A 16,920-nucleotide genomic window follows, 5' to 3' on the forward strand; every position below is an offset into this window, starting at 1 on the left:
AAAACACCTTATCGCCACGTTATTTAAAACACCTCACCACCACGTAACCGCCACATTATTAAAAACACCTTAGCGCCACTTTATTTAAAAAACCTCACCCCCAAGTAATCGCCACATTATTAAAAACACCTTATCGTCACGTTATTTAAAACACCTCCCCACCAATAACCGCCACATTATTAAAAAGACGTCACCACCAAGTAACCGCCACATTATTAAAAACACCTTATCGTAACGTTATTAAAAACACATTATCGTCACGTTATTAAAAACACCTTATCGTCATGTTATTAAAAACACCTTATCGTAACGTTATTAAAAACACGTTATCGTAACGTTATTAAAAACATATCGTCACGTTATTAAAAACACCTTATCGCCACGTTATTTAAAACACCTCACCCCCAAGGAACCGCCACATTATTAAAAACACCTTAGCACCACGTTATTTGAAACACCTCACCACCACGTAACCGCCACGTTATTAAAAACACCTCACCCCCAAGTAACCTCCACATTATTAAAAACACCTCACCACCAAGTAATCTCGACATCATTAAAAACACCTCACCATCACGTAATCTCCACATCATTTAAAACACCTCACCACCAAGTAATCACCAAATCATTCAAAACGCCTCACCACCAAGTAATCGCCACATTATTAAAAACACCTTATAGTCACATTATTAAAAACACCTTGTCGTCACGTTATTTAAAACACATCATTGTCACGTTATTTAAAACACCTCACCACCACACGCAACCTCCACATTATTAAAAACACCTTATCGTCACGTTATTAAAAACACCTCACCACCAAGTAATCACCACATCATTGAAAACACCTCACCACCAAATAATCACCACATCATTTAAAACACCTTCTCTTCACGTTATTAAAAACACCTCACCAGCAAGTAATCATCACATCATTAAAAACACCTCAACAAGCAATCACCACATCATTAAAAACACCTTATCGTCATGGTTTTTAAAACACCTCACCCCCAAGTAATCACCACATCATTAAAAACACCTTATCATCACGTTATTAAAAACACCTTATAGTCACGTTATTAAAAACACCTCACCACCAAGTAATCACCACATCATTTAAAACGCCTCACCACCGAGTAATCGCCACATTATTAAAAACACCTTATAGTCACATTATTAAAAACCCTTTATCGTCACGTTATTTAAAACACCTCACCACCACACGTAACTGCCACATTATTAAAAACACCTTATCGTCATGTTATTAAAAAAAACGTTATCGTCACTTTATTAAAAACACCTCACCACCAAGTAATCACCACATCATTTAAAACACCTTCTCATCATGTTATTAAAAACACCTTATCATCACGTTATTAAAAACACCTCACCACCAAGTAATCACCACATCATTAAAAACACCTCACCAAGAAATCACCACATCATTAAAAACACCTTATCATCATGTTATTTAAAACACCTCACCCCAAGTAATCACCACATCATAAAAAACACCTTATCGTCACGTTATTAAAAACACCTCACCACCAAGTAATCACCACATCATTAAAAACACCTTATCGTCACGTTATTAAAAACACCTCACCACCAAGTAATCACCACATCATTAAAAACACCTTATCGTCAGGTTATTAAAAACACCTTGTCGTCATGTTATTAAAAACAACTTATGGTCACGTTATTAAAAACACCTCACCACCAAGTAATCACCACATCATTAATAACACCTCACCAAGTAATCACCACATCATTAAAAACACCTTATCGTCACGTTATTAAAAACACCTTATAGTCACGTTATTAAAAACACCTCACCACCAAGTAATCACCACATCATTAAAAACACCTCACCAAGTAATCACCACATCATTAAAAACACCTTATCATCATGTTATTTAAAACACCTCACCACCAAGTAATCACCACATCATTAAAAACACTTTATCGTCATGTTATTTAAAACACCTCACCAAGTAACCGCCACATTTTTAAAAACACCTTATCGTCACGTGATTAAAAACACCTCACCCCCACGGAATCACCACATTATTAAAAACACCTTATCGTCACGTTATTAAAAAAAACCTTATCGTCACGTTATTAAAAACACCTCACCCCCAAGTAACCGCCACATTATTAAAAACACCTTATCGTCACGTTATTAAAAACACCTCACCCCCACGGAATCACCACATTATTAAAAACACCTTATCGTCACGTTATTAAAAAAACCTTATCGTCACGTTATTAAAAACACCTCACCCCCAAGTAACCGCCACATTATTAAAAACACCTGTCCGTCACGTTATCAAAAACACCTTATCGTCACGTTATTAAAAACACCTTATCGTCACGTTATTAAAAACACCTCACCCCCAAGTAACCGCCACATTATTAAAAACACCTTATCGTCATGTAATTTAAAACACCTCACCACCACGTAATCGCCACATTATTAAAAACACCTTATCGCCACGTTATTTAAAACACCTCACCGCCACGTAACCGCCACATTATTAAAAACACCTGAGCGCCAGGTTATTTAAAACACCTCACCACCACGTAATCGCCATATTATTAAAAACACCTTATCGCCACGTTATTTAAAACACCTCACCACCACGTAACCTCCACATCATCAAAAACACCTTATCGCCACATTATTTAAAAAACCTCACCCCCAAGTAATCGCCACATTATCAAAAACACCTTATCGTCACGTTATTTAAAACACCTCCCCACCAATAACCGCCACATTATTAAAAAGACGTCACCACCAAGTAACCGCCACATTATTAAAAACACCTTATCGTAACGTTATTAAAAACACATTATCGTCACGTTATTAAAAACACCTTATCGTCATGTTATTAAAAAAACGTTATCGTCACTTTATTAAAAACACCTCACCACCAAGTAATCACCACATCATTGAAAACACCTCACCACCAAGTAATCACCACATCATTTAAAACACCTTCTCATCATGTTTTTAAAAACACCTTATCATCACGTTATTAAAAACACCTCACCACCAAGTAATCACCACATCATTAAAAACACCTCACCAAGTAATCACCACATCATTAAAAACACCTTATCGTCAGGTTATTAAAAACACCTTATCGTCACGTTATTAAAAACAACTTATGGTCACGTTATTAAAAACACCTCACCACCAAGTAATCACCACATCATTAAAAACACCTCACCACCAAGTAATCACCACATCATTAAAAACACCTTATCGTCACGTTATTAAAAACACCTTATCATCACGTTATTAAAAACAACTTATGGTCACGTTATTAAAAACACCTCACCACCAAGTAATCACCACATCATTAAAAACACTTCACCAAGTAATCACCACATCATTAAAAACACCTTATCGTCACGTTATTAAAAACACGTTATAGTCACGTTATTAAAAACACCTCACCACCAAGTAATCACCACATCATTAAAAACACCTCACTAAGTAATCACCACATCATTAAAAACACCTTATCATCATGTTATTTAAAACACCTCACCCCAAGTAATCACCACATCATAAAAAACACCTTATCGTCATGTTATTAAAAACACCTTATCGTCACGTTATTAAAAACACCTTATCATCATGTTATTTAAAACACCTCACCCCAAGTAATCACCACATCATTAAAAACACCTTATCGTCAGGTTATTAAAAACACCTTATCGTCACGTTATTAAAAACAACTTATGGTCACGTTATTAAAAACACCTCACCACCAAGTAATCACCACATCATTAAAAACACTTCACCAAGTAATCACCACATCATTAAAAACACCTTATCGTCACATTATTAAAAACACCTTATAGTCACGTTATTAAAAACACCTCACCACATCATTAAAAACACCTCACCAAGTAATCACCACATCATTAAAAACACCTTATCATCATGTTATTTAAAACACCTCACCAAGTAATCACCACATCATTAAAAACACCTTATCGTCATGTTATTTAAAACACCTCACCCCAAGTAATTAATCAACACATCATTAAAAACACCTCACCACCAAGTAATCACCACACCATTAAAAACACCTTATCTTCACGTTATTAAAAACACCTTATCGTCACGTTATTAAAAACACCTTATCGTCACGTAAGCCCCACATTATTAGAAACACCTTATCGTCACGTTATTAAAAACACCTCACCACCAAGTAATCACCACATCATAAAAAACATCGAACCACCAAGTCATCACCACATCATTAAAAACACCTTATCGTCACGTTATTAAAAACACCTCACCACCACGTAAGCGCCACATTATTTTAAAAAAAAACCTTATCGTCACGTTATTAAAAAACACCTTATCGTCACGTTATTAAAAACACCTTATCGTCATGTTATTAAAAACACCTTATAGTCACGTTATTAAAAACACCTCACCACATCATAAAAACACCTTATCGTCACGTTATTAAAAACACCTTATCGTCACGTTATTTAAAACACCTTATCCTCACATTATTTAAAGCAACTCACCACCAAGTAACCGCCACATTATTAAAAGCACCTTACCACCAAGTAATCACCACATCATTAAAAACACCTCGCCAAGTAATCACCACATCATTAAAAACACCTTATCGTCATGTTTTTTAAAACACCTCATCCCCAAGTAATCACCACATCATTAAAAACATCTTATCGTCACGTTATTTAAAACACCTTATCCTCACGTTATTTAAAACACCTTATCCTCACGTTATTTAAAGCATCTCACCACCAAGTTACCGCCACATTATTAAAAGCACCTTACCACCTCGCAATTCAAAACCCCTCACCAGACATCTCTCAAGAGATCGGCTTGTTTTAACTGAGGATAAGTACTTGACTTGCAGTGTTGTCATGATTTCCATCAAGCAGAATTCAAACATTGATTTTGCAAATTTACTTGTAATTTTCGTAATTAATTACATTTTTGAGCGTTTTAAGTTGAAGATTTCAGTGAAAAAACAAAAACAAAATTAAAAACAAACAAAAAAACGTTTCGGACATACATGAGAGAGGTCGGTGCAGCCCAGAAGTTTGGTACGATTTCATAAAAGTTTGAGGGAGCCGTTTAACAGTGACAACACAAGACATGTTGCACAGATACACAGTATGATGTGTGTGTGTGTGTGTGTGTGTGTGTGTGTGTGTGTGTGTGTGTGTGTGTGTGTGTGTGTGTGTGTGTGTGTGTGTGTGTATGTGTGTGTGTGTGTGTGTGTGTGTGTGTGTGTGTGTGTGTGTGTGTGTGTGTGTGTGTGTGTGTGTGTGTGTGTGTGTATATATATATATATATATATATATATATATATATATATATATATATATATATATATATATATATATATATATATATATATATATATATATATATATATATATATATATATATATATATATATATATAATAGATATACAAGCCTGGCTTTGGCTGAACAGTTAAGGTTCCTTTTGAGCTTAAAATCTCAGGATCTTGAGTTTGAGAACCAGGTGAGTTGACTCAGCCTGTCATCCTTTGCCAAATGAAACTGCCTCAGCAGCCGATGCATTTCACGGCATGAAAGGAAAGCTGTTATAATGATACATATATACATTTTCATATCCATTGATCCTCTATCTCTGTTTTGCTGTTCATTCATCCCCTTGCTTGTATCTAAGTGACATTACTTTGTACCCACTGTCAATATGTTACCATCCCCCCCCCCCCCTTTTCACCCTGCTCTTCCATAAGGTGAGGTTTTTGTCAGCAAAATGAAAAATAGGTCAGTTGGTAATAAATTCACACAACTTGGCAAAGCCAAGTTCTAAACTAGGATCAAGTTTAAGCATTATATTAACTGAAAGTATAATCAATAAATTATTACACATAAGTTAATATAATGTGTGCAATGGGCCTGTGCCCAACTCGCCTTGTGAGAAATAATAAACCAAAAGGATTAACATTCTATACACCTTCACCCTCCAATCCATCAGTACCTTTGTGTTCTTCTATTTTGAGCCTGACGGATCTCTAATTGACCAGGAGCATGATGGAAAACTCCACAATCAAGCGTCAGCTTGGAACTCAGTCGATTCTGATTACTTCTTCAACAAGTCGAAACCGATGATTAATTTCTCCTCATATAAACATATGTATATATAATATATATTTGAATGATTGCTTGCTTGGGGTCACATGGTGCAATTTGGAGGCAGTCACCACCCACGTTTGTTACTTAGGCCGAAGTCACATTTGCTCTACGACGAGGATACGGCGGCCATACGCCCTCTGAATTGACAGAAACGTGCGGCGGCCGCAGAGTTTCTGAGGTGGCCTCAGGGTGGTCCTACGCCGTTTGGCTATATTTTGCAGGTCGTAAGGTCGCCGTGGAATTATAACGCGGAGTTATAACTTTTTTCATTTCTACGTTCGCCGTTGCAATTCGACAAGCCGAAAAAAATAAACTGGTAAAAAAAAATAAAAAAAATCAACCCATTCGTTACCGTCCGTCTGGCCGCACGTTCGCTTTAGGGCCCCCCTGCGGTTGCCTTGCGGGCACCTTGAGGCTACCTTGCGTCTGCCTTAAATTACATGGCCGCCGCAGGGCCCCCTGAAGGTCACCGTGCGACATCAAATCAAAGACCGTACGGCAACCACACGTTTTCGGTCTCTACAATTTCTAAGACCTAAGGCCGAAGTCACATTTGCTCTACGGCGAGGATACGGCGGCCGTACGCCCTCTGAATTGACAGAAACGTGCAGCGGCCGCAGAGTTTCTGCAGTGGCCTCAGGGTGGTCCTATGCCGTTTGGCTATATTTTACAGGTCGTAAGGTCGCCGTGGAATTATAACGCGGAGTTATAACGTTTTTCATTTCTACGTTCGCCGTAGCAATTCGACAACCGAAAAAAAAACTGGTAAAAAAATAAATAATAATTAACCCATTCGTTACCATCCATCTGGCCACACATTCGCCTTAGGGCCCCCCTGCAGTCCCCTTGCGGGCACCTTGCGTCTGCCTTGAAAATTCTATGGCCGCCGCAGGAACGCCCTAAGAACACCGTGCGACATCAAATCAAAGACCGTACGGCAACCCCACATTTTCGGTCTCCACAATTTATAAATACGCCGTGCAGCTCCCCGAAAAATAAAAACATATGTGACTGCTACATTGTGTGACCGTGGAAATACTGCGACCGCCCTATAATTGCTTGTGACCGTAGATTTTGGAGACCCCACGGCCGCCGTGGCAAATGCGACCTCGGCCTTAGTGAGCTCCATGTGGTGAGTATACTTTTAGATTATTCTGAAAAGACAGAACCATTATTATTAGTTTTTTTTTAATCTTTATTGACTGTCATACTCCACACGATTGGCTGTATCAAATATTTTTTGCAAAAAATATATATCCATAGGAAAATAAGGGGCTGTGTATAATTACATGTAAACATTGAGGGCTGGTGTTGGGGTGGGGGTTCAGGGTCAAGCTGAAATTGAGGGGAGGATGGAAAGGAGGACAGAAGAGAAAAGGAAAAGTTGAAATGAGATCAGAGTATAGGAGGATGGAGGAAGGTGAGGGGCAACAGGAAGGGGGAATTTGGAGGATACCAAGGTGTCGGAGATGAAAGTTCCACCATATTATTGCAGATAATTGATAGGTGGCACTGAACCATCTTTACTCACCTCGTTAGCACAATTTGAGGATTTGATCTGGGAAGCAGCACACAAGCTGAGTGTTGACGAGACAATTAATTTATATTTGGGACTGAATAAATGAGCCTGTAGTTTTACCACTCTTTGGCTTTGAATTTGGCCCAATCACGCAAGTGCAGAGAGGAGCGGGATACGTTTTACTCTGTCTGCCTGTCTGGAAGTCAAACAAAATTGAAAATTATACCAAACAAGAAGCAGTGTTTTTAAGGACATCATAATGGACACAAACAACTAATGCAACATGTTAAATAAGGTGGTGTACAAGACTGCATTGATGGTGGTAAACTTCTGAATCATGGTTTTTTTTTCCTACAACCTATAAAATCTTTCTTTTATTTGAATTATATTCTCAAACACTGTCTCTCTCTCTCTTTCGAGTGCAGCCTTATGGCTGCTGGTTGCATCATTGGTTGGGACGTGGCTCTGCCGCTGATGCAACGTCCCCCTTACCAGTACACTGGTACTCAATTTGCTGACCTCGGAAGGATGACAGGCTGAGCCAACCTCCTGGTGTATTAATTCAGTGGCCAATGGGGCTTGAACTCAGGACCCTAGGACCCCAAGCCGCCACCCTAACCACTAAGCCAACACCAGGCTAACTCAAACACTGTGGAACACAAATTGCCTTATTGCCACTTTTAAAAATCTTCCATTTAGCACTAATTTGGAAAAATATTCATGCCCTGAAGCAGAATAACCTTTTAAGATTATGCATTCTGATAAAAAATGGTGGTCTGATAAAGCCCGGCGATGCCACGTTGCAGCACATGGACTCAGAATTCGGAGGGAGCTATGTACAATAATTGATTGATCAATTGCATAATAAAAATAAATAATAATCATTAAAAAATTCTCAATCAATTGCCGAATAGAATACCTAAACCACTATTTCATCCAAATCTGTAGCTTTAAAAAAAAAAAAAAAACTTTTTTGCCAAAGCACATCTTCACTTTTGTCCCCAAATTTCAGCTTCCGAGCTCAAAGAATGGCTGAGATATCGCCCTGACAAACAAACAAATAAACAAGAAAGAAGCAAACAAATGGAGTAAAAACTGAGTACTCCCTTCGGCGCCAAGCAATGATGTCATACATCGCCTGGATATGGCATTGGGAGGGAGCGGTGTACAATATATTGATCACAGGTGTACTGACCTGCCCATAATTGAAATATGCAGAAGATCCCATGGTCCATCTTCGGCAATAATGTATTTTTTGTAGTTGAAATGTTTGTTCTCTGATTTCAGGTTCAAATTCCAAAGATGTTGATGATGGTCCATCCTCCATGCGATCGAAGTGCAAGCTTGACAGTGAGCTTTCGGTTCATGGCCACGCTCTTCACAAAACATCGGTTCATCTGAAGCAGTTACCAGGCAGGAAATATCCTGGACAGTTTATCACTGCTCTTCCCAGCAGTAGCCATGGAAGGGAATTTGATGGGTTGTTTTTTATTTTTTCTCCATAATAGGAGTACACAATGGACTTGGGACTACCCTTTGTGAAAGGCACCTTGGGATGTTTAACATCCACAAATGAATGCCAGCAGATGGGACAACTAGGGCAACACGTTATAATGCAATGCACTGCTTGTGAAACACTGATAACAGTTTATAGTCAGGTTAGGAGTTGAACCCAAACCAGAGAGATCAAAGACGACTATAATACCTCCGAGCCATCCTGCAAGCCCTCCATAAGCTTGTGATATCTTCGCTCCCCCCCCCCTTCCTCACACACACAATTGAGCATCTTGCCTCTTAAAAGCTCAGGTTAATAGATAGTGCCATATTCATACGTTTTAGATCAGAATATTTGGCCTACTTCACCTTTGCTGGAACATTGAACTATAAAATGTGAAACACTCTTGTTCTAGAGCAGAGCTTTACACAACCCAGCCAGTTACAATTACTTGAATTACCTCCAGTGATATGAAGTCGGGTGGTGTGGTGATGGCACCAAACAAGCTAAGATGATCAAAACCCTGGAAAAGGAAAGACATGGGAATAAGGTGATGAAAGAGAAGACAGCACGGGGAGAGTAGCAGAATGAGTGTTACAGGGCTATATGTGATATGGGTCAACAAATAAAAACTAAACCAGCACAGGAGAAAATTAAAGCAGTAATGCAATTGACAGATGTGCACCCTCACACCAAGATCAGGAAATTTGGGGGACGTTGCACAAAACGTCCGTCCAATATCAAACGACGACACAAAATCTAAGGAGACGCAAAACCGACGCCATTCTGCTTTTGTACAACTATGCAAGATCAGAAGGCTCATCTAAAAACAACAACATTCCAATTCAAATTAATCGTTTTCATACATATTAATGGACATTCACCATTTTCCTCCCAGTGATCCATAGATGCTCGAGTATCCGGGGATACACAACTGCACAACCGAGCATACAAATTATGACCCACTGCAGGAAACCACAGGGAGCATTCAGTTTGAGGACCGGCCAAACGGTTGGCTTTTTCAACGATTGGATTAATTGAATGATAAGCAGTTCAAGTGCATTGATGTTCAAAAAACTCATTAAGACAACATTTTTCAAACCTTGGGCCAAGGAAGGCAGAGGAGTAGGGGGGGAGGGGGATGGGGTCAACGAGCACATCATAATGGGCCCGCAAAGGAAATTGGAATACAATTAATGGAAAGGTATTAATTTTTGACAATTTTTCACAGAGCTAAAAACGAGACTACGTATACATAATATTCACAAAATACATGCATGAAGGAGAAAAAGGAGAGGTAATGAGCTATTTTTCATGGTATAGACCACAAGACATGCAAGCAAGCAAAGAAAAAAAAAACCCAATAATTACAAACCACTTATTTTAAACCAGTTACTAGGTGAAAGATAACATTAATTGATCGTGGCATCCTTTCTTCAGATGACAACAATGTCATCCAGCAGCTGTGTGTCACACCGATAATGTGGAATTGATTAGATGTTGGTCTGCCAAACTCAACATTTTGTTCCCTGTCTCACCAGAATAATCTTTTTGCATGGTCAGTCAATGAAAGATGTTCAGTCTCTTTAACCTTCGAGCCTCACCATCAGCCTCACCTCTCCTGGGCCAATCATAGAGCAAAACCAGCCTCCAAAGCTTTTCCTTGATAAACTAAACGGTCTCTAAGGCCTTTGTCTGTACCTCAATGGAATAGTGCTTTCCCCTAAAGGCTGGTGCCCCAGCATCGTATCTCTCCTGGAATGCAAAACATTCCACATAATTAGAATCTCCTGCAATGAAGCCAAAGCACAAGGCCTGTTGCTCTTGTGTCACAGATATATCTGTGGCCTCTCTTCTCATCTAGTCCCCTTTTCTTTCTGTGCTCTGACCCTCCCCAGCTCCTCCAAGACACACCTGTTCATCTAGCAAACCCACCGGGCTGATTCAATTCCTAAAATACAGGATTATTGCGCACATCCACTTTTTTGCTCCTCCCCCCCCCCCTCCATTTGTAGAACTGTATTACTGAAGGTGTTCAATCCCACACATCACTCCAGGGATTCAAGCAAGCACTGCACCTCCATATTTTGTAATACACCCATCCCTCGTGATATTTTCTACCCACATTAACAATTGGAACCATGAGCTCCTTGGACTTTCAGCTCCCCCACCTTGAGCTCGCTGGAGAAAAATCCGACTACTTGGGTATATGGAGGTTTGAACAGCGGCCGGTAAACCGACCACTAGGGTTCAAAGGGTTACACATCCCTAACCAATCCTCTTACATGCAGATTACTATCTCCCCTCCTTTCCTCTCCTGTTCATTCATTCCCCTGCTTGTCAAGTCCAAATGTTGCCACCTGTCAGCTCATTGCCTCTTTACCTCATCATCTCTCTTCCTAAAGACCTCATATGAAAAACAAAAAGGGAGAGAGAGCATTTGCTCAAACGGAATTTCTACTTTTGTAATCTGTGTTAAAAATCCACATACAAAAAGGTTGAAAGCCAAACCAGTCTAGATTTTACTGAAAAAAAAATATAAAAAATTGTTTTTTGAAAAGACAACAAACACCTGCGAATCAGGAATCAATTTAATTGAAAAATAATAACAAAGGGATGAAACATCAAAAGGTACGACACCAAACATCATCAACAGGGAGGAATCCATAAAAAAAATTGAAAGATGTCCCCCAAAATTAAGCATTTGAGGTTAAAAATGGCTTAAACGAATTGGCCAACAAGAACCCTTTTTATCGTTTCTCATAATAACCAAAAACTATCCACACAGAAACAGAAACCGATATCTTGTGCGTACCCAATTAAAATCCATCGACTACAGCAAGGTAGCACACGGCACAAATCATTATTTCTTCAACTTCATTAATCTCTCACCCCGAAATTGGATATTAAAACATGAACACAATCTTTGAGTAACACTTGTGCCGTTCTTGCATCACGAGATGTAAATTTTATGTAGTCACGTGCCCAGGCAATGCAAACAGTACCTCGGGGCTGAGCTCGACACATCTCCCAACCACCCCCTTTGCCAGGCGCTGCGCCAACAGGCATGGAGCTCCATGGAATTCAGAGAGCAGTGAATGCAAGTGGGTAAAATATGGAGGCCTAATTAGCAATTCTTCCCAAGAAAGACTCGGTTGACAATGCTTTGTAAATAAGCAATGAAAATTATTTTACAGCAAAATGCACGCACGCACGCATGCACGCACGCACGCACACACGCACGCAAAACCTTTCTTAGCTATTTATGGATTCAAACTCGAGCAAGTACAGTTCTGAAATGTGGTGAATATGATAAAATGAAGCAATGCAATTAATGTGACAAGAACTGCAATCAGGAATCAGGAAGCTGTGCAGAAGTCTGATGATGAGCATCATCAGAAGTCGAACAAGATTTGATGGAACTAGATAACTAGATAACTCGATAACACCGCAAAGGAGCTGGCAGGATAGCTAATAGGTATGATCGTCGCCTTTCAGATGTCTGGCTAGGGTTTGAGTCTCGGCCCGGCCATAAACCAACATTCTGGTCTTTCACCTGCATCAGCGGATGCACCACCCATAGGTAAGATGTTAAACTGGATAACCTGTCCATTAACAGCAGTTGCTGATGGACGTTAAGGATCCCAGAGTGTATTTTGTGAAGAGGCGGCAAGTTCTCACCGGCAACCGAAACAAATTGCAATTTCCTGTCGTGACTGACTAATGGGAAGGCAACAGTAAACCACCCAGCGTAACCAAACTGCCCGGCATAACAGTGTCCAAGATATCGCTTCAGCAGCACAAACGGTCTGTAAAGGGTTTGGTATGACGACTGCGATCCCATAAAAATTCAGTTTTTTATTATGGAGTCTCACAAAATAAGGGAAGTATCAAAGCAAAGAAAACTAGAACGGGCACTCATAGAACGCATAACTTCGCCGCCACTTCTTTTTTTTGTTCTTGGTATGAGTGTGGGGAACTGGTTTCATATGAATGGTCTTATGACACAAACCACATATCTATAATGTCATGACCCCCCCCCCCCGACTTTCGGGGGCTACGGACTAAACAACAATCAACTCACATCGTTTTGGCAAGTCTTCACTCGCAAGCTCGGTGAATACAACGTTTCAACAAGAGAAGGTAATCTCGTTTGATGCTGGTTTCATGCAAATCGAATAAGAATTGACTGAGTTATGCCGAAAACCGCATATTTTTCAAGGGCGTGACCCCCCCCCCGACATTTTACTCCAACCGGTGACATGTCTTATGACGTCATTGTGTCACAAGATTGGGCATTAAATTCTAAACATTTTGGTGCTGCGTTCATGTAAAGCGGACAAGAATTGACCGCGTTATGACAAAAACTGAATATTTTTCAAGGTCGTGACCCCCTGACCTTTGACCCCTAACCGGTAACAAGAGTATGGGCGTCATTGTGTCATATTGCATATCACAAGATGAGGCGTTGAATTCTGAACATTTTGGCGTTAGTTGCATGCAAATTGAATAAAAATTGACCGTGTTATTGTAAAAAGACGATTTTGACCTTTTCGTGACCTTGACCTTTGACCCGAACAATCCCAAAATCTAATCGAATGCTTCCTGGCTAATAACCAATCATCCCACCAAATTTCATGCAATTCGGTTTAATACTTTTTGAGTTATATCACAAGATTACAAATAAATAAATAAATAAATAAATAAATAAATACACGCCGACCAAAACATAACCTTTCGCAGAATGCAAAGGTAATTATACCTGGTGACCACACATGATCACCAACACAATTTAAATTCTCAAAATAAGTGATTACAACTCTCATAAAAGTAGCAAAATAGCATCTTGCTTTCAGAATCCTCATGGACAACAAAGGCTGGTACACAGCAGCACAACCAAGGTGATGAGACAAAATTGGTGCAGATGTATTTATTCGGGCCGACATGTACACGACACATAGGCAGGCCACGAAGCGCAGAGATCCGTCACATTTTGAAATGATATGCATTTTAAAAGGTGATATGAAGGGCTTTTTCAGTTACAACTCGCTGTGCTTCCCTGTCGCTTCCATGACGGATTTAATCAAAACACAGCATGTTGCACTTCAAAGTTCGAACATATTGCATGTCTAATCAAGAGTCTCAATGTGGATGTAAAATGAAGCAAAACACATGAAAAACTAGAAGGGCACTCGGTAGAGAACATACCTCCACCACGTAATGCCTGATTCACACGAACATGTCGGGCCCAATACATTTTCGAGATATCAATATATCGTTTTTAACCTCATCTCTCAATGGTGAAGTATCACTTACAAATTAAATGATTCTCGTATCCAGATCCGGATTTGGATCTTCACTGAAATCTAATCAATTTTTTGTGGTCACACACCCAACGTGTCCACCATGTTTCATTCAAATCCATCCACAACTTTTTGAGATATCCTGGTGTGTGTGTGTGTGTGTGTGTGTGTGTGTGTGTGTGTGTGTGTGTGTGTGTGTGTGTGTGTGTGTGTGTGTGTGTGTGTGTGTGTGTATATATGTATATATATATATATATATATATATATATATATATATATATATATATATATATATATATATATATATATATATATATATTAGGGTGCATCAAACGCCCCGTTTTTGCAAAAGTTTGAAAAACATAAAGGCGATAGGACAGATGTGTTCTAATACATGAAAACACATTTCTCATTTTTTTTCAGAATTTTCAGTCATCATCTTGGGGGTCCACATTGGGGTCAAAGTTCAGGCACGCAGCTCCTGCGCATTTTTCAGAATAAGTGTTATTTTTCACTGTATAGTGATCAAAACTTGTATCTGGTGGTGAAATAATTCTGACATATCAATGTACTGCTCCTTTGGTGATGTTTGTAACACGGTTGGCTTGTAATTTGTTGGCACAGTTTCCCGGAAATTGTGTTTTCCCGGAGAATTTGACACGTGGCAGATCATGAATGTAAAAGTTTGAACGATTTCCCGAGATAATTTGACTTCTCTGGTGATAATTATTGCCTGAGTGACGAGTGCAGAAACACTGCCTGCATTATCAGTTCTAGTGGTTAGTTGAAAGGACTAGAGTGATGCTGGCACACTCTCATACTTTGTCCTTCGTACTGGCGTGAATAGGCGAAACCTCACTATTACTAATCATTATATCTTTCAGAAAGGAATCTCACATGGAAACGAGGCGAGACGGCACAGTCTTCGGACTCGGAGGAAAGATTGTTGCAGAGGACGCGAATATCACAGGGGCGAGATTACCAACAAAGGAACAAGTCATCCAATGCTTCAAGTATCAGGACCTTGCATGCAATCACAATTACACAAAAGCCGCTATCGCGAAAATAGTACTTGGAAAATTAGAACCTTTTTTATGAAAAAGGACATATCCCAATGATCGCACCTAAAAGTGCGTCTGACAAAATAATTAAATTAGTTAGTACCAATGCTAATGATGCGGCTGAACGTCTAATAAAACTCGGAACGGACTGTCTCGGTGAAGCTTGGTCTGAAGAACACTTTGAGAATGTGCAACAAGTTACTGAGAATGACAGGAAAGAGAATCCGAATATCCGGAAACGCTTGAAACTTCATCATTAATGATATTATATGAGTACCTTGATATGAATGCACATAAATCTGGGTAATAAAGCCGTGAATTTGACAGAACCGAGGCATTTGTTACTATTTTGTTATTTTTTTCTGGGAAAAATCACCAGTTTCCCGCTTGTCCGGCAAATTTCCCGGAAAATTTGATTGGCTCTATATCACTGGAACATTACCAAAGGAACAGTACATCGATATGTGAGAATTATTTCACCACCAGATACAAGTTTTGATCACTATACAGTGAAAAATAACACTTATTCTGAAAAATGCGCAGGAGCTGCGAGCCTGAATTTTGACCCCGATGTGGACCCCCAAGATGATGACTGAAAATTCTGAAAAAAAATGAGAAATGTTTTTTCATGTATTCGAACACATCTGTCCTATCGCCATTATGTTTTTCAAACTTGTCATAACCATGCCTACTAACAAGCATGGCGGTGGCAGCGTCATGTTATGGGGATGCTTTTCATCAGCAGCGACTGGCAAGCTTGTCATGACAGAAGGGACAATGGATGGTGTAAAGTTCAGGAGAATCCTTGATGAAAACCTGCTCGAGTCAGCCATGAATCTGAAACTGGGTAGGAGATTCACATTTCTGCAGGACGATGATACGAAGCACAAAGATAAAACCACATTGGAGTATCTGAATAAGAAGAAAATAAATGTTCTTCAGTGGCCCCGTTAAAGTCCTGACTTAAACCCAATTGAACATTTATGGTGAGACCTGAAGATGGCAGTCCATTGACGATCCCAACACTTGGCAGAACGAGAGCAATTTTCACGTGAAGAATGGGTAAAGGTTTCACCATGTCACTGTGCAGAGCTGGTAGAGACCTACCCAAAAACTCGTATCAGTCATTGCTGTAAAAGGTGCTTCCACCAAGTACTGACCTAAAGGGGCTGAATACCATTGCAACCAGTGATGTTTACTTTGAACATGTTGTTTTTTGCAGGTATTCATGACACGTAACCTCCTTCAACAACAACAGCCTTTAGTTTGATCTCTTCAGTTTTGAATAAGAGAGTTGATTTGGAAAAATTGTTTCTTCAGAATTCGCAATTCAACTAAAAGTGGGATTATT

General features: G+C 39.5%; 1 protein-coding gene across 6 annotated transcripts in view; it reads right to left on the reverse strand.

The window, feature by feature from the left end:
• The window catches only part of LOC147025229 (disabled homolog 1-like), a 133,259-nt gene that overhangs the window by 48,938 nt on the left and 67,401 nt on the right, over positions 1-16,920 (reverse strand). For 5 of the 6 annotated variants that reach the window (XM_085885992.1, XM_085885990.1, XM_085885988.1 and 2 more), the window contains one exon: positions 9,666-9,728. The exons of the other annotated variant lie outside the window; for it this stretch is intronic. In XM_085885992.1, the coding sequence (XP_085742118.1) occupies positions 9,666-9,728 (63 nt within the window). The remainder of the gene's footprint in view (positions 1-9,665; positions 9,729-16,920) is intronic. 6 annotated transcript variants of the gene reach the window in all.

Source organism: Eptatretus burgeri, chromosome 6 (genome assembly GCF_056783735.1).
Source record: "Eptatretus burgeri isolate ZD-2024b chromosome 6, Ebu_testis_v1, whole genome shotgun sequence".
Lineage (NCBI taxonomy): Eukaryota > Metazoa > Chordata > Myxini > Myxiniformes > Myxinidae > Eptatretus > Eptatretus burgeri.